Below are 26190 nucleotides of genomic sequence, written 5' to 3'. Positions count from 1 at the left end.
AAACTGGGAAAAAAATGTATTTAAAAGGGGCTTCAGTGCTATCTATCCATCTAAGTTGCTCTACTGGAAAATGCATACTTTTGGAGCTACCGGCCTTAGAAATGTCTGTCTTCCCTTGTATATAATGGGACTGAAAAAATGGTTATAATGATCATCCGCATATACTATAGTGATCAGTTTTACCCAGACAGATGTGATTAAGTCGTGTCGTTATCTAGTTCTTTCTTAGTTATTGGGAGATTTATGGCGATCAAAGCAGGACACAGGCTTTTATTTATGCTTTACTTATGGGACCCATCACATATGTTCATGATTCTTTTTAGATCTGGCCAGCAGGTTCAGGTTCTGTTTCAGGTTCAGGTTACTTTATTTGTACCCGTAGGTAGATTTGGGGCGCAGTCATGAGTCATACATCCTACATACACACTTCAACACAGGCAACAAAACAGATTGAAAAACGCTATGATCTATTTATCAGAGCGATGGCTGCTGGAACAAAGTTGTCTTTGAATCTTTTGTCCCTGTGCCTGTTTTGTATGTCCGTCCTCATGTCTTGTGGATGGTTTTGCTTTTGTCTTCCAGGTCCCGTGTCCCAGGTCCTGTCTCGTCCTTCGCCCCCTCTGAGGCAACTGCGCGCCTTTTAAGTAGTCCTGTGTATTTAGTCCGTGTTCAAGTCTGTTGTCTACCGGGTGTGCCTTGCCTTGTCGCTTTGTCCTAATAAATCCCGTTCCCTGCTCGTTTGTCTTGCGCACGGTCGTCACAAATATGGTAAAAGTAAAAGCAATCCGGTACAATTAAAAGCAATACGGCAAAACGGCACAATTAAAAGCAATATAGCTAAACGAAAACCAATACGGCAATATCATAAGCAATATGGTAAATGAAAAAAAACAAGCCAGTAAAACTGAGAGAAATATGCAATAAAGAAAAGCATTGATTTAATTATTCCTTTATTTATTTCTTTCCCTTGTTTTTATTTGCATCTATTTTACTTTCATATTCAACATTTATTTCCTTGTTTTGCAGATTTATTCTATTTCTATGCAATCCTATGACTCATTTGGTAGAAAAATCAATGATAATGCAAGTAAAATTGTAATTTCAATCTGTAATTACCAAAGAAATTCATAATGACACTGTTGATTTGATTACAATGATTATAATGATTAATTGCTGCTTTAAAATTGTTATTATGCTAAACATGTAATGCAATAATGCAAGCTTGCTAAAGTAACGGGTTTATCACTTTTAAAATTAGAAGCATTTTATGACGAACTAATACGTGATGGCTGAATCTGCAAAAAGACCGGACAAAGGTGCAGACCTGATCCAAAAAGTTAAAACTGTTACAGATACCAATATTAGACATTTGTGTGCTGATGTCATATGTCAAGGATAAGTAGAGAGAGGCGTAAGGGAATATAGGGGAAGTACGATGAAGAAAGTAACTGAAAACAGCTTGTTGAGATGAAGTAGTGAAACCATGAGTACAATCAGCTTCTACAGGTTGACCTTGCCTTGAACTGATAAAAGCAGAAGTAACTGGTGTCTACAGACATCTGACCTCTCCTTGAGCTGACTATACACTGGCGCGTTTTTTTCACTATAAAAGGTATGTGTATTTGTTGTTCGGGAAGCATGAGAAACTGCTGAGTGTCTACACCCCCAAAGCTTTGCGGCAATAAGGTTTTGTCAGACTCTTAAACAAACCCCCAAATTTCTACCACACTCCATAGACAGGCGATATGTCCTGCACAGCGATATGATTGGTGTGTGGAGTTCGGTAGAAAAAAAAATTCCTAAATTAAACTGCTCACTACGTAGTCTGTGGATTATCTTGAGTAACTGGGTCATGATTTCTGGTAAGAGACATTGCTGTTTAATTTTTCTGCCACTTTAAGCACCACAGAAAGAACGCCATTATTGCCATTATATTCGATAGAAGACCGACATTTCTTTGGCCGATATCTCCAAAACTAGGTAGCTCCCAACAGAACAGCCTAGATGGATAGATAGTAGCAAAGCCCCTCTAAAACATATCAATTTTCATTTTTGAGGCGAACTGCCCCTTTAAACGTACAGCACATGTCTTATTTTAAATGCATGATCTTAAAAACCAATGTGTTTTCATGGTAAAAGTTCTAATATCGTGTACTGCAGGAGTCACAGGAAGTCCATCCATCCATTTTCCAAATCGCTTATCCTACTGGGTTGCGGGAACTATGTATTTCTAATATGTAAATTAATATACAAATTTTGACAATTTGTCTATATACAACCCAAGAGGTTACATGATAAAATATGCATATTTTCTCATTGATACTAATCTTGCCCATGATCAGACATTTGTTTTGCTGATATCAGTCATATCCATTATGCTGGAATTGCCAGAGATTATTTGAAAGTGATGAGATAGTTGGGATAAGCCTGATCATCGTGGAAAATCACAAACATCTTGGGGTTCTGGTCGTTGTCCACCAAGCTGTCAAATCGGTCATCCGGGTCAGGTCCAGGGCGCGAGGGGGGAAACTTCATGCTTGCTTTTCCCACTGTGTAGCGTCCAGTCAGAACTTTTGCCACATACATGTATCTCAGACCTCCATTGTCTGGAGGCGAGAACACTGGATTGGCTGAGTAGCTTGCCTCCACTGCAAAGTACACACCTATTCCATAGGCTGTTCCTTCAGACAGGAAAAATAGTGTTGCTGTCATTATCCTTAAGTGAGATGACTTGCCTTTAAACTGCACCCTCACACAGTAATGTGTGTGAAATTGCCAACAAGATCTGCCCTTTCACCAGTTCCCAGTAAAGAATGTTTTGGCTGCATGCACAGCTGTATTTGCAACAAGAAAGTGGGAATGGAGTCGCAGGTGGAGTAAAGTGGAGAAACAGCGACACTGGATAACAGCGTCTTCTAAATAAATAAATGCGAGCGAGTCAGTCTAACACAAGTCTTAAAATGCTGTGTATAAGGACAGAGAGATGGATGGAGGGTAGAAGGAGGAACGGATCTGATTGTGTTTACCATGCTGTCCTGTGAAGCTCCTGTTTAACCCCCCTTTTTCAATGGAGGCACGTGCACCAGCTGATGTCCCATGGTACAGTAGTTTCTCCCCAATCTCGCCTTCCCCATTCTTCTCCCGAAACTGCTCCAGTTTCGCACTGTATGCTCGCCAAAGGTGAATGTTCTGCACACGCTCAATCTAGAAAAGAAACTTAGAACTTAGAAACCATAAAGGCTGTGCTTATTCAGAACATTTAGCTAGCCATGTAACAGTCATGTAACCTATATGATATATAAAAAGCCAATATCTCGTCACAAAAATAGCAGAAATAATATGAATGACTGTTTCTCTTTATACAGTTAGTATTCATTCCGATGTGCAATATAAAATATACTTTACTACACTCTATAAACATTGCTTTTGCTGATTTTCATAATTTTCCAGTACATATATTTATGCAATATTTTTGATCACTATTCACTTTGTCTCTTTGTGTAATGCTGACTACTGACCATTATCACTTCATGTATAATGGATTTTGACAGAATCTCACTTGTACAATTTGCTGGACAGCTGTGCTTAGGAATTTGCTGGTCACTTCCTGGTATTCCTCTGTGCCTGGCTGAAGGAGAACCTTTTTCAGGGACTCCCCCTGGGCCATAACATCCCAGGATTTAGGAGGGATAACATCTGGAACCATCAGCACAAAAAGACACAGGTAGGAGTAATGAAACAGAAGCAGAACCAAAATACATTTGAAATAGAAATCTTCTAAAAGTTTCAATTCCCAACAGCCATAATTGTTTTATTTAACAGAAGCAGCAATATAAGAAAAGTAGTAACAGAATTAGCTATTGTAACAGCAGTAGTGACTATAGTACATGGGTAGCTGTAGCTGTAACAGTGGTAGAGGATATGTAAAAATCTGCTAGTAAAATCAATAAATAAATGTTAATTTTGAATATAACACAAACAGCAGTTAGTAGTTCTCACCTGTACTGATCTCTACCCTCTTCAGCTGATAGGTAAAACCTGTGATAGGGTGAATGGCCTTTTTTTTTCGTAGGTGCACCTTGAGCTTTGCTTCTCCTCGGCCATCTATATCACAGGTGGTTCCATTGTTCAAATATTCTTTCTCAATGATGTAATTAGCTTTCTGTTCTAGTTCCTGCCATTGCCCCCCAGGACTGCCAATTGACCACTTCACACTGACTGCCACCAGTTCCTCGTCCCTTTCTTGCACCATCTTGCGGAAAGCAGTGCTTATCATCTGCTGCACCACCTCAAGAAACTCCCACACCTCCTCTTTCAGCCCCTGGACTACAAAACTCCTTCTTGTATCATCTGCCTGCTCTGGTCGTACTTCCTTGATGCTAAGCTCCAGACCCTGTGCCTTGTCTATAACCGAGTCTAGTTCTGCTTGTGTGAGCTGTTCCAGCTCATCAGACTTCAACTCCCTTTCACACAGCTGCAACTGTAGGACACACTTAAGGTCTTCCTGAACCTTTCTGATGGCCTCCAGCCCAGGACCTGTCACACAAAATGTGGCTGACGGGGGACGCAAGGAAGACAGTCGCCGTCCAAGAGATTCTTGTTTTGACTTCTTGAGTGTCTGGCAAAGTTTTTTCACCATCTGCTTGCCTCTCTCTGTTGGAAGAGGAGTGGGTTATGATACGGAAAAGAAGAGAAATGCATAGATTAAGCAGGAAATTTGAAATCAGAAAAGGGGAGACTCATAGGGAGCTTTTCCACCGTACTTTTGGTACTTCAATAAAGTACCAAAAGTACTGTAGTTCAAGGTGTTGGTTTTCCACTGGCATAAAATCTGGTGCTGGTGCTGAATGACTTCACAATGTAATGCGGGTATTTTGTACTGAATTCTAAAAATGCCTATAGCATATTATAGGGCTGGATGATTGGTTACGCACATGCAAATCATACATTGCTAGTCAGATTAAGATCAAGCTTTTTCTTACATTCAGATCTATACGTACATTATAGCTCAGTTTCACTAAAACATTTTTACTCTCACATAGGAAAAAAACGTAGGTTTTGCTATTTTAATTATTATTGCTTTTCAAGATTATGTAGTCCCCGCGACCCAGTAGGATAAGCAGTTTGGAAAATGGATGGATGGATGGAAGATTATGTAGTATATGTTTAAAAATCATTGAAAGTTTACCTCCACTGCTTTTGCATGAGTGCTGCATGCGTTCTCTGAGACAATCAAATAATTTTCATACTTGCTGTTTAAATCACTCCTACACGAGTCCATAGAGAAATAATGTACACATGCAATGACATTAATTTATATCCCCATTTGAATGTCCCATTATTACTTTATGTTCAGATTTAACTTGAAGTGTTTTTTTTTTCTTTTTCTTACATTTTTCATTTATTACATTTGGACCGATATCCTGCCCAGCTGCCCCCCTGCATTGTGACTTATGCTGCTTTGAAATGTCCCCAGGTCCCAACTACAGCCTATTACTGGGTAAGAAATTGGAAAAAGTAGTTAAATTCCGCAAGAATTTACTGTGATCAATTACAACTACTTTATATAAAGGAATGGGGTAGGTTGATCATTTAGGACTTAAATATTTAAATGATTATTGTATCTGAATTCATTCTTAATAAGTGATGATATAGGTTAATCTAGTATTGTTATATGTAAATATTTAGCTTAATTTATTTCGCCATTAGCCTGCAGATAGCAATACATCATTTTGCCTTTTTTTCAAATAGAGCACCTATGTTATCCAGTTAAAAGGTAGCTGAATTTGTCAGTTCAAGTGAGTCTAAATAAAAAATAATGATACAGTATCCGCATATGCAGGAGACTGGCTGTGAAGGCTTACCTTTCAAGGTAGGAGGTGGAGCCTTCTGTCCAATGCGACTCTCCATAGCCATCTGAAACCCCCTTAGGTTCAGAACATCATGGCATGCCTGGATAGCCTGGGGAATCGATATTCAATTTTACCGATACTATCAGGGTACAACTCAAACAGACAATTACAGAAAAAATATTCAAAAACATGTAAGTCAAGTAATAAACTCTCCCTCAGTATATAAATAATCATTAATAATCTGTCAACATGGACCTGTACTCACTGCTGCGGAATGTTTGTCACTGGGATGAATGACTATATGGACTTGCAAAGTGGCTGCTGATGTTCGGTTCTGTTCATGCCGCTGGATCTCCTCCAGCAGAACTTGGGCAGCAAATCGGTGCGGAAATGCCAGGCTGATGCCAGTCCCCAACATCGGGAATGCCACAGAAGCCAAGAACCGGGTATCACAAATGCACAAAATGTTCCTCAAACCCTTACGAAGGGTCTGTTAGAAGATAGCGGTGGTGGAAGACAAAGGAACAAGGCAAAGAAAACTTGAATTAAAAATAAAATATGCAGTGAAATTTGATCATTTAAAAATTTCTTTGACAACACACAGATAAAACTGAGCACACGAACCTGTACTGCTGCTCCTTGAGGATCCCCATCCCAGCGCACACAGTGAAGAAAAATGACACTGCATCCAACAAGCCCCCCTTCGCCATCCACCACATGCACTCCCCCAGGCACTGTATTCCAGCTCTGGGCTGTCTGTTCCAAACTAGTTGAAAATTGTCTCCCCCCCTTTCTTAATAGGCATTTCCCCACCTTTGAGGACAGGGGCGCATCACCCAGCATGGGTGAGACAAGGGCATCTACCTGCAAGCCAAAGACATCACAGGACAGGTAACAAAACAAAATGCAAACTATCATGTCACATTTAGACAACAGTCCCTTTTGTATTTAAACAAACATATGCTATGGCTATTATGTAGTCTAATTTAGAAATGCATGTGTTCAAATACATTTGAAATATCAAGCTCTGAATAAATGTTTCTTACCTGTTGGTCCTCAATGGTGCCTATTGTAATTTTGACCTGGATTAAGGATTCGGGGACTGCTGTGCCCACAGTCTTTGCAGTTGTGAAGTTTTCCAGATCCTTATAGTCTGTGATTTCCACTGCGCCACCAGCAGGTGGATCCATCCCCCCAAGCAATGCATCGCAGGCAGACTGCAGAGCCCTTACTGCATTTTCATTGCTGTCCACTAGCATGACAGTGTGCAGTGTGTGTGGGTTCCTCCCAAATGCTCTCACTGCCATCACAATGGCCTTGGCACAGAGGTCAACGGGCACACCAAAAATGCCAGAACTGATACAAGGCATAGCCAAAGAGCGGCAGCTTCGTCGCTCTGCTAATTCGAGTGCCTCTTTTACCGCCTTTTCCAGCAGCGCCATCACCTTCGCTTCCGTGTCCTTGGCACTGCTCCACGTTGGCCCTACTGCATGTATCAGCGCCTTGCAGGGCAGCTTTCCAGGTGTGGTTTCCACTGCTGTTCCGGGGGCTACCTTGCCAATTCTTTGTACCAGTTTCCTGCTAGCCTGCTGTACCTCTGGCCCTCCCACCCAGCTCAGGGCTGCTGCCACGCCGGCAAGGTGTTCTAGGTTCTCATTGGCTGCATTGACTATTGCATCTACATTCTCTTGGGTAATATTACCCAGTCGCACATGCACACAGAGCCCTCCCTCCAGCTGGTACTTGGGTTTCTTAGGAACACCAAAGTCTTTCATCTGGACCAGACAGCTATGAGTGCGACTAATGACTTGGAGGTATACCTGTCCTGGGCCCTTGAAGTAGCGATGAGCACCTGGGGAATCAATAGTAACAATCTCCTGGACTAGGGAGCTCAAAGCTTTGTTCATCCTATCACTAGCTGCAGTTACCAAATGCCGGGGTCCCGTAACAATCAGCTCAGGTGGTGAGCGAGTGTCAGAAATTGAAACCTGAATACCCGAGTTGTCAATGTCAAGCAGGCCAAACAGATTACTAATTTGGTCAGACAAATCGGGGTAAGGAAGGGCCACCCTGAACTGATGAATTGCTTGGTCCTTCAAGAAACTCTTGACCACTTCATTCAGCTTGGTTACCAAATCACTGTAACCCAACAGCTGGACACTGTGCATATTATAGCATACTTGTACCCTAGTCTTTCCTTTGTTTAGCTGCAGCTCCTTCTCCTGCAGTAGCTCCTTCAATTTTGGCAGCTGAGTGAGTGAATCAGGAAGAGGTATCTCTTCCTCACTGAACTGACTGAGAAGGGCCTTTTGTGCATCACCCAGATCCTTCTGGGTCAGGGACAAGAGAGACAGACCTGTGTCAGTGATTTCAGTTTTTGCTGGGATACCTTTCAAGATGGCATCCAGCGTTTCTACTCCCTGTGTTCTCAGAAATGAAAGCAGCCTGAGGGACACCCCGGCCACCAGCTGCTCCTGTACTTTTTCTGCCATGTCCGTTACCTTCTTGTGGGCTGACAGGACATCGGCTACTGGACCTTCAATCACTAGTTGCCCCAAATCAGTCTGAGATACCTTAACCCCAGGGAGATGCTTTTTTAGCTTCTCCAAATCCTTCCCTAGCAGGAACAGTCGGGGTTTCCCAAGACTGCAGGTCGTGCTGATTCTCTCCTGTGTCACTGAGTTTCTGTGTCGCTTTTCCAGCATTGACAGGCTCTCCTGCACCTCTTCGTCAGACCCCACTAAAACTGAAAATCCCTCCCCTGGCTCACTGTACAGCTGGAGCTCCTTTGTAGCTAGAATGGGACTATTCTGCAGAGCTTGCAGTATCAAAGGGTCAGCTTCATAATGGCAACAATATTTTGTTTTCACTTGCTCAAACACACGATTTATCATGGTGTCCATTTGGCTCGTCTCCTCTACCCTGGGTGCACCGTTCACGACCATATTCTCTGTCTCAGGCTGAAGCTGGAAAGAGTAGAAGAGTGTAGAGAGTTGATGTTGTAGGTAATTTCCAGCCTGAATGTTATCTGTCAGGTAGCGAATCAGGTATGGGTCCAGCTGCACGGCTTTCCTATATTTGCCACAAGGGGGCGCCCCAGAGATGGAGTGGAAGTGATGCGTTTGCTCTAAAAATAACAATGACAATATGATCAGCTAAATTTGATCTCATCAAAAACAATTAGCCAAAAGGTTAATTTGTTAACCATTATTATGAGAGTGATATGCAATGTGGTTTATCTTGATAGAAGCACCAACCTGAGGTTGCTTTAGCAGGTGTTTTTAGAAAGTCCTGGGTAAGGAGATAAGAGAGCAAGTGAACTTTATGTATGTACATTAGGATCAACTTATATCATAATCTTGAATCTCGATGTAGAATAAAAGGTGTCTTTTTATTATGTACTTATACTGAAACCCTGCTCTATGTGATACCATTATTATTATTATTATTATTATTATTATTATTAATTATTATTATTATCAAATGACACAAATACCAAAGAAGACAGACCCGAATCCAACATTTCACACAATTTCCCTCATGTCACATGCCAGTGAGAACATTCAACACAGATCACACCCTTTGACAGAGTGTGAAATACCTTGTGTAAAAGCTGAATTTAGGGAACAAGTGATGATGCTTGATGGATCAATGAACAAACTAGGGCTGCAACTATCAAATATTTTCATATTCGAATACTCAGCTGTGTTTCCTTTTGTTTTTTGAATATGTGATATTTGCACAACATTACTGCTACAAGCACTTTGCCAGTGCTCCCGTACTTTGGAGTATTTGGTCCACGTGGAGGAGGAGCATTCTGACTTGCATCCACCATCATTTCTGTTTATATAATTGCCTGTTATGTGTGTCTTACATGCTAGAAAAGTTGCACTGGCCCTCTGCTGGAGGCAGAATATGAACTGCGTATGGATTTTGGTTATTAACCAGTTATTCAAATGTGTATTTCTTCTCAAAACTTTTTTTTTTTCAAATATCTGCTGCAGCACCAGAAAAAAAATCCAAGGAATACCAAAAGGAGGTCAGCACTAGCTTTATTGAATACAACAAAGCCTTTGACTATGTTGACCATCTAAGTGACTAAAAGCCATGGTCAGGGTCAAATATGGAGATTTTGCATTCAGGACATACAGAGAAGGTAAACTGTGAGAAGATAACTGCAGGCCTGTTGGCCTGCAGGACTGTTGTAAGAAACATCAATCTTGACATGCTGTTGACATGACACATATAGTAGAAAATCAATAAGATTTGAACACATAAGGAATGATAATGACCAGAATAAAAAGATCTGACCATGGCTACATGTGAACAAAACAAAGGTTCTGGCTGCAGAAACAGCAGCTACGTAGGTTTAGTGTTGATGGTAAAGATATAGTGGTTTAGCTCCTTGGAACAACAATAAATAACCAGGTATCTGGCTGGTAAAAAATACACTGGCAAAGTGGTGATGAAGAGCCGAGAAAATTAATGATATATTCTAATTATATATTTCGAAAAAAAATAATACTTTAATATTATAACATTCATATTTGAATTTTTGGTTATTCCATCCATCCAATCATCCATCCATCCATCCATCCATCCATTTATTTTCCAAACCGCTTATCCTTCTGGATCACAGGGGGTCCAGAGCCTATCCCGGAAGCTATGGGCATGAGACATGGAGCAACCCAGGATGAGGGGCCAGCCCAATTTTTGGTTATTCTTTAGAAATAATAATAAATGATAAAGAAGCAGGACAGGAATGTTCCTGGGTGCCTTTGTACCTTAGTGCTAGCAAACACTTTTCAAAATGCCATGGAACAACTGTGTCTGGGATCAAATCAAGCCTGGATTTTCATTTGAAGCCCAAACAGACATAGTCCCAGACCCAGTGCTTTCTTTCTTTCTCTCTCTCGTACCATCAAGTTGTGTATATTGTGTAAAGGATGAAAGGGGCATGCTAGCCTTACTGTGGAACAGTCCGCATCCTGACGCACTGACAGCACAACTGGGCCACTGGGCGTCTCCAGTGTGTGAGTTCCCTTTTGGAGGACTCTCTGCTGGTCTGTGAATGTAAAGAAGCAGCACTGCGTGAGGAACACATGCATGAATCTGCAATGTCAAAGAAGGGTCTTCTTTGTAAATTTGGGACGTTAGGGTATGCATAAAGCGAAGACAGAGCAGGGTCAAAGAAATGCAAATTATGTCAAGGAACATTGGCAAACGTTTTGTGACAGCTATATATTATGGGAGAACTGTACAGGAATTATAACCATTGTTATACATACCCCCAATATAATTTAAGGGACCAAAAATATTTTAACTAGTATTTCAAAGAAAATTATCATATTTAATAATCCCATGACTGCCAGAAGTCTGTTATATTACAGACCATCCAGTTATACCTGTCATATTAGAGACCACCAGTATATTACGGTCATCTTCAGTTCCCACTTATTTCATTGGCTTTTTGCCTTTAGTTTGGTCTTCAGGCAGAAAAGGTCTCTCTATACACCTCATTATAGATCCGGATGCTTTTATCAGCAGTTATCTCTCTAAGGAATACAAGGGAACTAGTTCCAGTGGCAGCCATACTCACACACACTTTGTTTAACTATTATATTTGACCTTTACTGTCATGCCCCGTGCTTACTGTTTCACAATGTTCAACGTCACAGAGGAATTTGACGCAGCCATCAAAAAGACATTCAGTTTACTGCTTTTATATTAATGAAAAATAGCACCATCATTTAGGAATATGTTTTGATAGGCGTGATTTTTGTTGACTCGAAGCAGAAAATGTCTGTGCAACTCAGAATTCATCCTGTTGTGTTTAACAGTCATCCAGTGACAGTCATACATGCCAAAGACACACCGCTCCTTCCACCATGTTTCAGAGAAGAGGTGTTATTCTGAAGATCATGAGCCCCCTTTCTTTCTTATTTATTTATTTTTACACATTTTTATTTTCATCACTCTGGAACTGGTGGTGGGTGCAGGGAACACACTGTAACCCGTGCAAAACCTCTGATAGTTGATAAAGGGTGTTTTTCTTTACAACAGTATTTTTTTCTTACCAAACAGCTTTGACGCACCTAATGTTTTTTTCTACGTCTCTGTTTTTTCTGCCTCATCATGGCCTGCTTTGTTCTCATCAAATTCTTAAAAATTCTTAAATATGCTTGGGTCGAGAGCCAAAATAACAATTTAAAAAATGTCATTGCTTATCTATACAATCCATCTTTCCAATAAGTGGTCGTTTGGTAAAGTTTGTGTTTACTTTAAATACTTTCATTTTGAATGTCGGAACTGGGAACTTCCATTTTCATTTCAAGTTTTCCTTAATTAATTTATCAGGTCTCCTATTCAATCAGGTGAGCACAGACTTTATTTTCCCATAACTAAAAGATTCATAAGATTCCAACCTTTTTTTTATCGTTGTAAACCAGGAATGCAGTGCCCTGTTTTTATCCCCCATTCTCGGCAAATCGTCGCCCCCACCTCCCCTTCCCTGGTCCCTTATCTTCCCTTATTTATTTAGATACAGCAAAGCCACCGCGCACCGGATGACCATCAGAACACATTTCGGACATTGATTGCTGTCATTTAAGGACTGGTCTCTCACCTTCTTCATACTTGAAAGCGATCTTACAGGTACCGCCGGCTGTAAGCTCCACTGGTCCACATTCGCCTCCACCGGACTTTCTTCGAATTTGAAAATATGTTTCGATGTTTTTCCGTAGTTTTTCGTCTAGGTTGGACACCTCGAAGAACAAAGGGTATTTGTATTCCCCCATTTTGCGTCAGTAGTTATTTTTTCCTGGAGATTTTATCTGAGGAAGCTGCACATCAATTACAGTTGTAGTTGTTCCTTTTTGGAACCGTATGTGAAACCGAAAGTGCCGAAAGTTTAATTGGTTTCCTGATTACTTATTTTAAAGTTTAACCAATGCAGTTGATCTTTATCTTCCATCATGCTTTAACTTAAAAAATGTTAAATGAATAACGCGATAATGTATGAATATGTCGGGCTATGCATTAATGTAGAATACTATGATCTTGCATGAAACATCTCTGCGTAACGACCTTGAAATAGCGAAACATGTTAACCCCAACCACCAAGTCGTATAATAGAATCAACATCGCCATGATTAAAGTCAAATAAAATCTATCGCGACTCCGTGTCACTATAGTCGTGGCCGAGCGGATAAGGTGATGGACTAGAAATCCATTGGGGTTTCCATCGGCCGTAGAAATGTCTATCTTCTCTTGTATTTAATGGGAATGGAAAAAATGGTTATAACGATCATCCGCATATACTGTAGTGATCAGTTTTACCCAGATAGATGTGATTAAGTCGTGTCGTTATCTAGTTCTTTTTAAGTTTTTGGGGGATTGATAGCGATCAAAGCAGGACACAGGCTTTTATTTATGCTTTACTTATGGGACCCATCACATATGTTCATGATTCTTTTTAGATCTGGCCAGCAGGTTCAGGTTCAGGTTACTTTATTTGTACCCGTAGGTAGATTTGGGGCGCAGTCATGAGTCATACATCCTACATACACACTTCAACACAGGAATAAATGGCAACAAAACAGATTGAAAAACACTATGATCTATTTCTCAGAGCGATGGCTGCTGGAACAAAGTTGTCTTTGAATCTTTTGTCCCTGTGCCTGTTTTGTATGTCCGTCGTCTTCCCGGTGTCTTGTGGATGGTTTTGCTTTTGTCTTTCAGGTCCCGTGTCCCAGGTCCTGTCGCGTCCTTCGCCTCCCCTGAGGCATGGCCGGACTGCGCGCCTTTTGAGTAGTCCTGTGTATATAGTCCGCGTTCAAGTCTGTTGTCTACCGGGTGTGCCTTGCCTTGTCGCTTTGTCCTAATAAATCCCGTTCCCTGCTCGTTTGTCCTGCGCACGGTCGTCACAAATATGGTAAAAGTAAAAGCAATCCGGTATAATTAAAAGCAATACGGCAAAACGGTGAAATTAAAAGCAATATGGCTAAATGAAAACCAATACGGCAATATCAGAAGCAATATGGTAAATGAAAGAAACAAGCCAGTAAAACTGAGAGAAATATGCAATAAAGAAAAGCATTGATTTAATTATTCCTTTATTTATTTCTTTCCCTTGTTTTTATTTGCATGTATTTCACTTTCATATTCAACATTTATTTCCTTGTTTTGCAGATTTATTCTATTTCTATGCAATCCTATGACTCCTTTGGTAGAAAAATCAATGATAATGCAAGTACAATTGTAATTTCAATCAGTAATTACCAAAGAAATTCATAATGACACTGTTGATATGATTACAATGATTATAATGATTAATTGCTGCTTTAAAATTGTTATTATGCTAAACATGTAATGCAATAATGCAAGCTTGCTGAAGTAACGGGTTTATCACTTTTAAAATTAGAAGCATTTTATGACGAACTAATACGTGATGGCTGAATCTGCAATAAGACCGGACAAAGGTGCTGAACCTGATCCAAGAAGTCAAAACTGTTACAGATACCAATATTAGACATTTGTGTGCTGATGTCATATGTCAAGGATAAGTAGAGAGTGGCATAAGGGAATATAGGGGAAGTACGATGAAGAAAGTAACTGAAAACAGCTTGTTGAGATGAGGTAGTGAAACCATGAGAACAATCGGCTTCTACAGGTTGACCCTGCCTTGAACTGATAAAAGCAGAAGTAACTGGTGTCTACAGACATCTGACCTCTCCTTGAACTGACTACACACTGGCGTGTTTTTTCACTATAAAAGGTTTGTGTATTTGTTGAGAAACTGCTGAGTGTCTGTTCCCCCAAAGCTTTGCGGCAATAAAGATTGTTAAACTCTAAAACCCCCAAATTTCTACCATACTCGATAGCCCGGCGATATTTGCCGCACAGCGATATGATTGGTGTGTGGAGTTCGGTAGAAAAAAAATTATTCCTAGATTAACCTGCTCACTACATAGTCTGTGCTAACTGGGTTATGATTTCTGGTAAGAGACATTGCTGTTGAATTTTTATGCCACTTTAACCACCACAGAAAGAACGCCATTATATTCGATAGAAGACCGACATTTCTGTGGCCGATATCGCCAAAACTAGGCAGCTCCCAACAGAACAACCTAGATGGATAGATAGTACCAAAGCCCCTCTAAAACATATCTATTTTCATTTTTGAGGCGAACTGCCCCTTTAAACATACAGCACATGTCTTATTTTAAATGCATGATCTTAAAAACCAATGTGTTTTCATGGTAAAAGTTCTAATATCTTGTACTGCAGGAGTCACAGGAAGTATGATTATACTATGATTTGAGGATTCCATTCCAAGGTCCATTTGATATCACATCCATAGTACTGGCAAGATGCTATGTATTTCTAACATGTAAATTAATATATAAATGTTGACAATTTGTCTATATACCAAGAGGTTACATGAAAAAATATGCATATTGACTCATTGATACTAATCTTGCCCATGCTCAGGCATTTGTTTTGTTAATATCAGTCATATCCATTATGCTGGAATTGCCAGAGATTATTTGAAAGTAATGAGATAGTTGGGATAAGCCTGATCATCGTGGAAAATTACAAACATCTTGGGGTTCTGGTCGTTGTCCACCAAGCTGTCAAATTGGTCATCCGGGTCAGGTCCAGGGCGCGAGGGGGGAATCTTCATGCTCGCTTTTCCCACTGTGTAGCGTCCAGTCAGAACTTTTGCCACATACATGTATCTCAGACCTCCATTGTCTGGAGGCGAGAACACTGGATTGGCTGAGTAGCTTGCCTCCACTGCAAAGTACACACCTATTCCATAGGCTGTTCCTTCAGACAGGAAAAATAGTGTTGCTGTCATTATCCTTAAGTGAGATGACTTGTCTTTAAACTGCACCCTTACACAGTAATGTGTGTGAAATTGCCAACAAGATCTGCCCTTTCACCAGTTCCCAGTGAAGAATGTTTTGGCTGCATGCACAGCTGAATTTGCAACAAGAAAGTGGGAATGGAGTCGCAGGTGGAGTAAAGTGGAGAAACAGCGACACTGAATAACAGCGTCTTCTAAATAAATAAATGCGAGCGAGTCAGTCTAACACAAGTCTTAAAATGCTGTGTATAAGGACAGAGAGATGGATGGAGGGTAGAAAGAGGAACGGATCTGATTGTGTTTACCATGCTGTCCTGCGAAGCTCCTGTTAAACCCCCCTTTTTCAATGGAGGCACGTGCACCAGCTGATGTCCCATGGTACAGTACTTTCTCCCCAATCTCGCCTTCCCCATTCTTGTCCCGAAACTGCTCCAGTTTTGCACTGTATGCTCGCCAAAAGTGAATGTTCTGCACACGCTCAATCTAGAAAAGAAACTTAGAACTTAGAAACCATAAAGGCTGTGCTTATTCAGAACATTTAGCTAGCCATGTAACAGTCATGTAACCTATATGATATATAAAAAGCCAATATCTCGTCACAAAAATAGCAGAAATAATATGAATGACTGTTTCTCTTTATACAGTGTTAGTATTTATTCCGATATGCAATATAAAATATACTTTACTACACTCTATAAACATTTCTTTTGCTGATTTTCATAATTTCCAGTACTGTACATATATTTATGCAATATTTTTTATCACTATTCACTTTGTATACACTTCACAAGTATAATGGGTTTTGACAGTATCTCACTTGTACAATTTGCTGGACAGCTGTGCTTAGGAATTTGCTGGTCACTTCCTGGTATTCCTCTGTGCCTGGCTGAAGGAGAACTTTTTTCACTAACTCCCCCTGGGCCATAACATCCCAGGATTTAGGAGGGCTAACATCTGGAACCATCAGCACAAAAAGATACAGGTAGGAGTAATGAAACAGAAGCAGAACCAAAATACATTTGAAACAGAAATCTTCTAAAAGTTTCAATTCCCAACAGCCATAATTGTTTTATTTAACAGAAGCAGCAATATAAGAAAAGTAGTAACATAATTAGTTATTGTAACAGAAGCAGTGACTATAGTACATGGGTAGCTGTAACAGTGGTAGAGGATGTATAAAGATCTGCTAGTAAAATCAATAAATAAATGTTAATTTTGAATATAACGCAAACAGCAGTTAGTAGTTCTCACCTGTAATAACCTCTACCCTCTTCAGCTGATAGGTGAAACCTGTGATATGGTTAAAGGCCTTTTTTTTTCGTAGGTCCACCTTGAGCTTTGCTTCTCCTGGACCATCTATATCACAGGTGGTTCCATTGTTCAAATATTCTTTCTCAATGATGTAATTAGCTTTCTGTTCTAGTTCCTGCCATTGCCCCCCAGGGCTGCCGATTGACCACTTCACACTGACTGCCACCAGTTCCTCGTCCTTTTCTTGCACTATCTTGCGGAAGGCAGTGCCCATCATCTGCTGCACCACCTCAAGAAACTCCCACACCTCCTCTTTCAGCCCCTGGACTACAAAACTCCTTCTTGTATCATCTGCCTGCTCTGGTCGTACTTCCTTGATGCTAAGCTCCAGACCCTGTGCTTTGTCTATAACCGAGTCTAGTTCTGCTTGTGTGAGCTGTTCCAGCTCATCAGACTTCAACTCCCTTTCACACAGCTGCCTTTGTAGGACATTCTTAAGGTCTTCCTGAACCTTTCTGATGGCCTCCAGCCCAGGACCTGTCACACAAAATGTGGCTGGCGGGGCATGCAAGGAAGACAGTCGCCGTCCAAGAGATTCTTGTTTTGACTTCTTGAGTAAAATTTTCTTCTGGTAAAGTTTTTTCACCATCTGCTTGCCTCTCTCTGTTGGAAGAGGAGTGGGTTATGATAAGGAAAAGAAGAGAAATGCATAGATTAAGCAGGAAATTTGAAATCAGAAAAGGGGAGACTCATAGGGTGCTTTTCCATCGTACTTTTGGTACTTCAATAAAGTACCAAAAGTACTGTACTTCAAGGTGTTGGTTTTCCACTGGCATAAAATCTGGTGCTGGTGCTGAATGACTTCACAATGTGATGCGGGTATTTTGTACTGAATTCAAAAAATGGCTATAGCATATTATAGGGCTGGATGATGTGCGATATTAATACTGTCATCGCATGTTATGCACATGCAAATCTTACATTGCTAGTCAGATTGAGATCAAGCTTTTTCTTACCTTCAGATCTGTTTCACTAAAACATTTTTACTCTCAAATAAGAAAAAAACGTAGGTTTTGCTATTTTAATTATTATTGCTTTTCAAGATTATATAGTATATGTTTAAAAATCATTTAAAGTTTACCTCCACTGCTTTTGCATGAGTGCTGCATGCGTTCTCTGAGACAATCAAATAATTTTCATACTTGCTGCTTAAATCACTCCTACACGAGTCCATAGAGAAATGATGTACACATGCAATGACATTAATTTATACCCCCATTTGAATGTCCCATTATTACTTTATGTTCAGATTTAACCTGAAGTGTTTTTTTCTTTTCTTTTTCTTACATTTTTCATTTATTACATTTGGACCGATATCCTGCCCAGCTGCCCCCCTGCATTGTGCCTTATGCTGCTTTGGAATGTCCCCAGGCCCCAACTACAGCCTATTACTGGGTAAGAAATTGGAAAAAGTAGTTAAATTCCACAAGAATTTACTGTGATCAATTACAACTACTTTATGTAAAGGAATGGGATAGGTTGATCATTTAGGACTTAAATATTTAAAGGATTATTGTATCTGAATTCATTCTTAATAAGTGATGTTATCCAGTTAAAATGTAGCTGAATTTGTCAGTTCAAGTGAGTCTAAATAAAAAATAATGATACAGTATTGGCATATGCAGGAGACTGGCTGTGAAGGCTTACCTTTCAAGGTAGGAGGTTGAGCCTTCTGTCCAATGCGACTGTCCAGCTCACACCTATAGAGGGCAGCAAAACCTTTTCAATGCAGTCATGTTTCCTTAACCATTGCATGAAATCATTGAACCAGGTTTATCAATCAGGACTAGAGGAGTAGATAGAAAAAGAAGAGCAGGGAAGGAGGAACAAAGAGTAAGAATGTACCTGAAGGTCTCAAATATTGGCCTTAGAAGGAGGATGATACGGATGTGGGAGATGGTGTCAAGGGACAAGTCCCTCACAACTGTGGCCATACCGTCCAACATTGATGCAGCGACCTTCTTGGGATCCAGCCCAGCTGCCCCTGTCATTGTAGACAACCTATATGGTTAAATAGGACTTACTAACTCGCACCAAAAACTTGTCGGTCTCTATTTAGGAAACAAACCTGCCCCCACAGCAGGAAAGGCCACTGATTTGTAACCCTTCTGTTGACAAAACTTCAGAACCTTCCCGCAGAGCTTCTGTACACAGTGCAGATCCTTCTTTACATAAATGTGTACAATGGCTTTACAAGCCAATGATCCTGGCTGTGTGGTGCACAACCCGTCGGCCTGAGTTCGCACTGAGGACGAGGAGAAAGACAAAGCAACAGACCCTGCATTATCCACATGCAAATCTAGAATTTTGTATCAATAATTGCTTGTTAATGATGTCAAACTAAACCGAGAGTTTGGGTTGCTAACCTTGGTTAAATTCATCCAGAACCTTTTGCCCTGCTGCCATTAGAAGTGTGTTTGAGACACCTACGGAATACAAGCATATAAATTCAGATACAGTAAACATATTATCGATAATGATAATATAACATAAAACTGCAATAAACTGCATAGGTATGACAGAGCATGTAGCATACATGATTTGGTAATAATTTAAGTAATATTTCATACATTTGCGCATCTGTGAATATGTGCTTCGTTTCTGTGGCTACAATAAAATGTTAATGGGAAATGCAAAGGAGAAAGTGTTACCAGTTTGATTGTTAATGAAATTTGCAGAATTAACAATAACATCTGTTGTTTCCTTAATGATGTCGCCGAAGATGAGCTGCAGCTTAACACTGCCCATCATGACTGTGATCTCATCCTGGGAGACAGAGACCCAGTGATAAAAAGATGCTGGAAGACAACAGAAAGAAAGAAAATACATGGTTAGTTAGGGTATTATTAGTCTTTAATAGTTCTTTTTGGTATACAATTATTTGTGTGGCATTAATCTTACTCTGGTCCGGGAGCATAGCCATCTGAAACCCCCTTAGGTTCAGAACATCATGGCATGCCTGGAAAGCCTGGGGAATCGATATTCAGTTTCATTGATACTATCTCTCAAGCAGAAAATTACAGAAAAAATATTCGAAAACATGCAGGTCAAGTTCTCCCTCAGTATATAAGTAATCATTAATGATCTGTCAACATGGACCTGTACTCACTGCTGTGGAATGTTTGTCACTGGGATGAATGACTATATGGACTTGCAAAGTGGCTGCTGATGTTCGGTTCTGTTCATGCCACTGGATCTCCTCCAGCAGAACTTGGGCAGCAAATCGGTGCGGAAATGCCAGGCTGATGCCAGTCCCCAACATCGGGAATGCCACAGAAGCCAATAACCAGGTATCACAAATGCACAAAATGTTCCTCAAACCTTTACGAAGGGTCTGTTAGGAGATAGCGGTGGTGGAAGACAAAGGAACAAGGCAAAGAAAACTTGAATTAAAAATAAAATATGCAGTGAAATTTGATCATTTAAAAATTTCTTTGACAACACACAGATAAAACTGAGCACACGAACCTGTACTGCTGCTCCTTGAGGATCCCCATCCCAGCGCACACAGTGAAGAAAAATGACACTGCATCCAACAAGCCCCCCTTCGCCATCCACCACATGCACTCCCCCAGGCACTGTATTCCAGCTCTGGGCTGCCTGTTCCAAACTAGTTGAAAATTGTCTCCCCCCCTTACTTAGTAGGCATTTCCCCACCTTTGAGGACAGGGGCGCATCACCCAGCATGGGTGAGACAAGGGCATCTACCTGCAAGTCAAAGACATCACAGGACAGGTAACAAAACAAAATGCAAACCATCATGTCACATTTAGACAACAGTCCCTTTTGTATTTAAACAAACATATGCTATGGCTATTATGTAGTCTGATTTAGAAAAATGCATGTGTTCAAATACATTTGAAATATCAAGCTCTGAATAAATGTTTCTTACCTGTTGGTCCTCAATGGTGCCTACTGTAATTTTGACCTGGATTAAGGATTCAGGGACTGCTGTGCCCACAGTCTCTGCAGTTGTGAAGTTTTCCAGATCCTTATAGTCTGTGATTTCCACTGCGCCACCAGCAGGTGGATCCATCCCCCCAAGCAATGCATCGCAGGCAGACTGCAGAGCCCTTACTGCATTTTCATTGCTGTCCACTAGCATGACAGTGTGCAGTGTGTGTGGGTTCCTCCCAAATGCTCTCACTGCCATCACAATGGCCTTGGCACAGAGGTCAACGGGCACACCAAAAATGCCAGAACTGATACAAGGCATAGCCAAAGAGCGGCAGCTTCGTCGCTCTGCTAATTCGAGTGCCTCTTTTACCGCCTTTTCCAGCAGTGCCATCACCTTCGCTTCCGTGTCCTTGGCACTGCTCCACGTTGGCCCTACTGCATGTATCAGCACCTTGCAGGGCAGCTTTCCAGGTGTGGTTTCCACTGCAGTTCCGGTGGCCACCTTGCCAATTCTTTGTACCAGTTTCCTGCTAGCCTGCTGTACCTCCGGCCCTCCCACCCAGCTCAGGGCTGCTGCCACGCCGGCAAGGTGTTCTAGGTTCTCATTGGCTGCATTGACTATTGCATCTACATTCTCTTTGGTAATATTACCCAGTCGCACCTGCACACAGAGCCCTCCCTCCAGCTGGTACTTGGGTTTCTTAGGATCATCAAAGTCTTTCATCTGGACCAGGCAGTGATGAGTGCGACTAACGACTTGGAGGTATTCCTGTCCTGGGCCCTTGAAGTAACGATGAGCACCTGGGGAATCAACAGTAACAATCTCCTGGACTAGGGAGCTCAAAGCTTTGCTCATCCTATCACTAGCTGCAGTTACCAAATGCCGGGGTCCTGTAAGAATCAGCTCAGGTGGTGAGCGAGTGTCAGAAATTGAAACTTGAATACCCAAGTTGTCAATGTCAAGCAGGGCAAACAGATTACTAATTTGGTCAGACAAATCGGGGTAAGGAAGGGCCACCCTGAACTGCTGAATAGCCTGGTCCTTCAAGAAACTCTTGACCACTTCATTCAGCTTGGTTACCGAATCAGTGTAACCCAACAGCTGGACACTGTGCATATTATAGCATACTTGTACCCTAGTCTTTCCTTTGTTTAGCTGCAGCTCCTTCTCCGGCAGTAGCTCCTTCAATTTTGGCAGCTGAGTGAGTGAATCAGGAAGAGGTATCTCTTCCTCACTGAACTGACTGAGAAGGGCCTTTTGTGCATCACCCAGATCCTTCTGGGTCAGGGACAAGAGAGACAGACCTGTGTCAGTGATTTCAGTTTTTGCTGGTATACCTTTCAAGATGGCATCCAGCGTTTCTACTCCCTGTGTTCTCAGAAATGAAAGCAGCCTGAGGGACACCCCGGCCACCAGCTGCTCCTGTACTTTTTCTGCCATGTCCGTTACCTTCTTGCGGGCTGACAGGACATCGGCTGCTGGACCTTCAATCACTAGTTGCCCCAAATCAGTCTGAGATACCTTAACCCCAGGGAGATGCTTTTTTAGCTCCTCCAAATCCTTCCCTAGCAGGAACAGTCGGGGTTTCCCAAGACTGCAGGTCGTGCTGATTCTCTCCTGTGTCACTGAGTTTCTGTGTCGCTTTTCCAGCATTGACAGGCTCTCCTGCACCTCTTCGTCAGACCCCACTAAAACTGAAAATCCCTCCCCTGGCTCACTGTACACCTGGAGCTCCTTTGTAGCTAGAATGGGACTATTCTGCAGAGCGTGCAGTATCAAAGGGTCAGCTTCATAATGGCAACAATATTTTGTTTTCACTTGCTCAAACACACGATTTATCATGGTGTCCATTTGGCTCGTCTCCTCTAGCCTTGGGGCACCTTTCACGACCATATTCTCTGTCTCAGGCTGAAGCTGGAAAGAGTAGAAGAGTGTAGAGAGTTGATGTTGTAGGTAATTTCCAGCCTGAATGTTATCTGTCAGGTAGCGAATCAGGTATGGGTCCAGCTGCACGGCTTTCCTATATTTGCCACAAGGGGGCGCCCCGGAGATGGAGTGGAAGTGATGCGTTTGCTCTAAAAATAACAAGGACAATATGATCAGCTAAATTTGATCTCATCAAAAACAATTAGCCAAAAGGTTAATTTGTTAACCATTATTATCAGAGTGATATGCAATGTGGTTTATCTTGATAGAAGCACCAACCTGAGGTTGCTTTAGCAGGTGTTTTTAGAAAGTCCTGGGTAAGGAGATAAGAGAGCAAGTGAACTTTATGTATGTACATTAGGATCAACTTATATCATCTTAAATCTCGATGTACAATAAAAGGTGTCTTTTTATTATGCACTTATACTGAAACCATGCTCTATGTGATACCATTATTATTATTATTATTATTATTATTATTATTATCAAATGACACAAATACCAAAGAAGACAGACCCGAATCCAACATTTCGCACAATTTCCCTCATGTCACATGCCAGTGAGATCATTCAACACAGATCACACCCTTTGACAGAATGTGAAATGCCTTGTGTAAAAGCTGAATTTAGGAAACCAGTGATGATGCTTGATGGATCAATGAACAAACTAGGGCTGCAACTATCAAATATTTTCATATTCGAATACTCAGCTGTGTTTCCTTTTGTTTTTTGAATATGTGATATTTGCACAACATTACTGCTACAAGCATTTTGACAATGCTCCCGTACTTATTCATATTTGAATTTTTGGTTATTCCATCCATCCATCCATCCATCCATCCATCCATCCATCCATCCATCCATCCGTCCATCCATTTATTTTCCAAACTGCTTATCCTTCTTGGTCGCAGGGGGTCCAAAGCCTATCCCGGAAGCTATGGGCATGAGAAGTGGAACAACCCGGGATGGGGGGCCAGCTCAATTTTTGGTTATTCTTTAGAAATAATAATAAATGTTAAAGAAGCAGGACAGGAAGCCCAAACAGACATAATCCCAGACGCAGTGCTTTCTTTCTTTCTCTCGTACCATCAAGTTGTGTATATTGTGTAAAGGATGAAAGGGGCATGCTAGCCTTACTGTGGAACAGTCCGCATCCTGACGCACTGACAGCACAACTGGGCCACTGGGCGTCTCCAGTGTGTGAGTTCCCTTTTGGAGGACTCTCTGCTGGTCTGTGAATGTAAAGAAGCAGCACTGCGTGAGGAACACATACATGAATCTGCAATGTCAAAGAAGGGTCTTCTTTGTAAATTTGGGACGTTAGGGTATGCATAAAGCGAAGACAGAGCAGGGTCAAAGAAATGCAAATTATGTCAAAACATTGGCAAACGTTTTGTGACAGCTATATATTATGGGAGAACTGTACAGGAATTATAACCATTGTTATACATACCCCCAATATAATTTAAGGGACCAAAAATATTTTAACTAGTATTTCAAAGAAAATTATCATATTTAATAATCCCATGACTGCCAGAAGTCTGTTATATTACAGACCATCCAGTTATACCTGTCATATTAGAGACCACCAGTATATTACGGTCATCTTCAGTTCCCACTTATTTCATTGGCTTTTTGCCTTTAGTTTGGTCTTCAGGCAGAAAAGGTCTCTCTATACACCTCATTATAGATCCGGATGCTTTTATCAGCAGTCATCTCGCTAAGGAATACAAGGGAACCAGTTCCAGTGGCAGCCATACTCACAAACACTTTGTTTAACTGTTATATTTGATCTTTACTGTCATGCTCCGTGCTTACTGTTTCACAATGTTCAACGTCACAGAGGAATTTGACGCAGCCATCAAAAAGACATTCAGTTTACTGCTTTTATATTAATGAAAAATAACACCATCATTTATGAATATGTTTTGATAGGCGTGATTTTTGTTGACTCGAAGCAGAAAATGTCTGTGCAACTCAGAATTCATCCTGTTGTGTTTAACAGTCATCCAGTGACAGTCATACATGCCAAAGACACACCGCTCCTTCCACCATGTTTCAGAGAAGAGGTGTTATTCTGAAGACCATGAGCCCCCTTTCTTTCTTATTTATTTATTTTTACACATTTTTATTTTCATCACTCTGGAACTGGTGGTGGGTGCAGGGAACACACTGTAACCCGTGCAAAACCTCTGATAGTTGATAAAGGGTGTTTTTCTTAACAACAGTATTTTTTTCTTACCAAACAGCTTTGACGCACCTAATGTTTTTTTCTACGTCTCTGTTTTTTCTGCCTCATCATGGCCTGCTTTGTTCTCATCAAATTCTTAAAAATTCTTAAATATGCTTGGGTCGAGAGCCAAAATAACAATTTAAAAAATGTCATTGCTTATCTATACAATCCATCTTTCCAATAAGTGGTCGTTTGGTAAAGTTTGTGTTTACTTTAAATACTTTCATTTTGAATGTCGGAACTGGGAACTTCCATTTTCATTTCAAGTTTTCCTTAATTTATCAGGTCTCCTATTCAATCAGGTGAGCACAGACTTTATTTTCCCATAACTAAAAGATTCATAAGATTCCAACCTTTTTTTATCGTTGTAAACCAGGAATGCAGTGCCCTGTTTTTATCCCCCATTCTCGGCAAATCGTCGCCCCCACCTCCCCTTCCCTGGTCCCTTATCTTCCCTTATTTATTTAGATACAGCAAAGCCACCGCGCACCATCGGAACACATTTCGGACATTGATTGCTGTTATTTAAGGACTGGTCTCTCACCTTCTTCATACTTGAAAGCGATCTTACAGGTACCGCCAGCTGTAAGCTCCACTGATCCACATTCGCCTCCACCGGACTTTCTTCGAATTTGAAAATAAGTTTCGATGTTTTTCCGTAGTTTTTCGTCTAGGTTGGACACCTCGAAGAACAAAGGGTATTTGTATTCCCCCATTTTGCGTCAGTAGTTATTTTTTCCTGGAGATTTAAGTTGCACCAATTACAGTTGCAGTTGTTCCTTTTTGGAACCGTATGTGAAAGCGAAAGTGAATGCAAATTACGTACATTACATGTACAGTCACATTTGATCTTTTTCGCATGTCTGTGACCACGCTATTTATTTAATTGGTTTCCTGATTACCTATTTTAAAGTTTAACCAATGTAGTTGATCTTTATCTTCCATCATGTTTAACTTCAGAAAAGTTAAATGAATAAAGCGGCAATGTATGAATATGTCGAGCTATGCATTGTTAATGTAGAATAATATGATCTTGCATGAAACACCTCTGCGCATCGACCTTGAAATAGCGAAATATGTTAACCTCAACCACCAAACTA

The 26190-nt window shown here is 40.9% G+C and overlaps 1 protein-coding gene across 6 annotated transcripts; it reads right to left on the bottom strand.

The window, feature by feature from the left end:
• Window positions 1-1143: 1143 nt before the first annotated feature.
• LOC125704813 (protein mono-ADP-ribosyltransferase PARP14-like) lies at window positions 1144-26190 on the bottom strand. 6 transcript variants are annotated; one of them, XR_007381256.1, is made up of 17 exons: window positions 25635-26188; window positions 23995-24089; window positions 23138-23171; window positions 20927-23007; window positions 20503-20742; window positions 20144-20368; window positions 19936-20002; window positions 19686-19832; window positions 19401-19460; window positions 19103-19279; window positions 18880-19018; window positions 18682-18734; window positions 16975-17637; window positions 16541-16677; window positions 16029-16206; window positions 14342-15683; window positions 1144-1324 (listed from the first exon to the last, which is right to left on the bottom strand). XR_007381256.1 is itself a non-coding variant. In XM_048970857.1 (17 exons), the coding sequence occupies exons 1-17, from the start codon at window positions 25804-25806 to the stop codon at window positions 2395-2397; spliced, it is 4755 nt and encodes a 1584-aa protein (XP_048826814.1). In that variant the 5' UTR covers window positions 25807-26189; the 3' UTR covers window positions 2287-2394. The 6 variants fall into 6 exon arrangements, 5 of the variants coding, with proteins under 5 accessions (XP_048826814.1, XP_048826812.1, XP_048826813.1 ...); XM_048970857.1 differs by lacking the exon at window positions 1144-1324 and adding an exon at window positions 2287-2507 and having other exon boundaries at window positions 15510-15683; window positions 25635-26189; XM_048970855.1 differs by lacking the exons at window positions 1144-1324; window positions 14342-15683 and adding an exon at window positions 2287-2681 and having other exon boundaries at window positions 25635-26190.

The sequence above is a fragment of the Brienomyrus brachyistius genome, chromosome 12 (genome assembly GCF_023856365.1).
Source record: "Brienomyrus brachyistius isolate T26 chromosome 12, BBRACH_0.4, whole genome shotgun sequence".
Taxonomy (NCBI): Eukaryota; Metazoa; Chordata; class Actinopteri; order Osteoglossiformes; family Mormyridae; genus Brienomyrus; species Brienomyrus brachyistius.
The sequence above is the reverse complement of the archived record's forward strand: the minus strand, read 5'-3'. Positions and strand labels throughout refer to the sequence as shown.

Excerpts from the sequence above, each read along its gene's own strand:
- LOC125704813 (XM_048970855.1), bottom strand. The coding sequence starts at position 25,806 with ATGGGGGAATACAAATACCCTTTGTTCTTCGAGGTGTCCAACCTAGAC. Across the intron at positions 19,019-19,102 it reads CTTTCCTGCTGTGGGGGCAG|GGGCAGCTGGGCTGGATCCC; the intron begins GTTTGTTTCCTA and ends CTACAATGACAG. Across the intron at positions 2,682-16,028 it reads GAGCTTCGCAGGACAGCATG|GAACAGCCTATGGAATAGGT; the intron begins GTAAACACAATC and ends TCCTGTCTGAAG.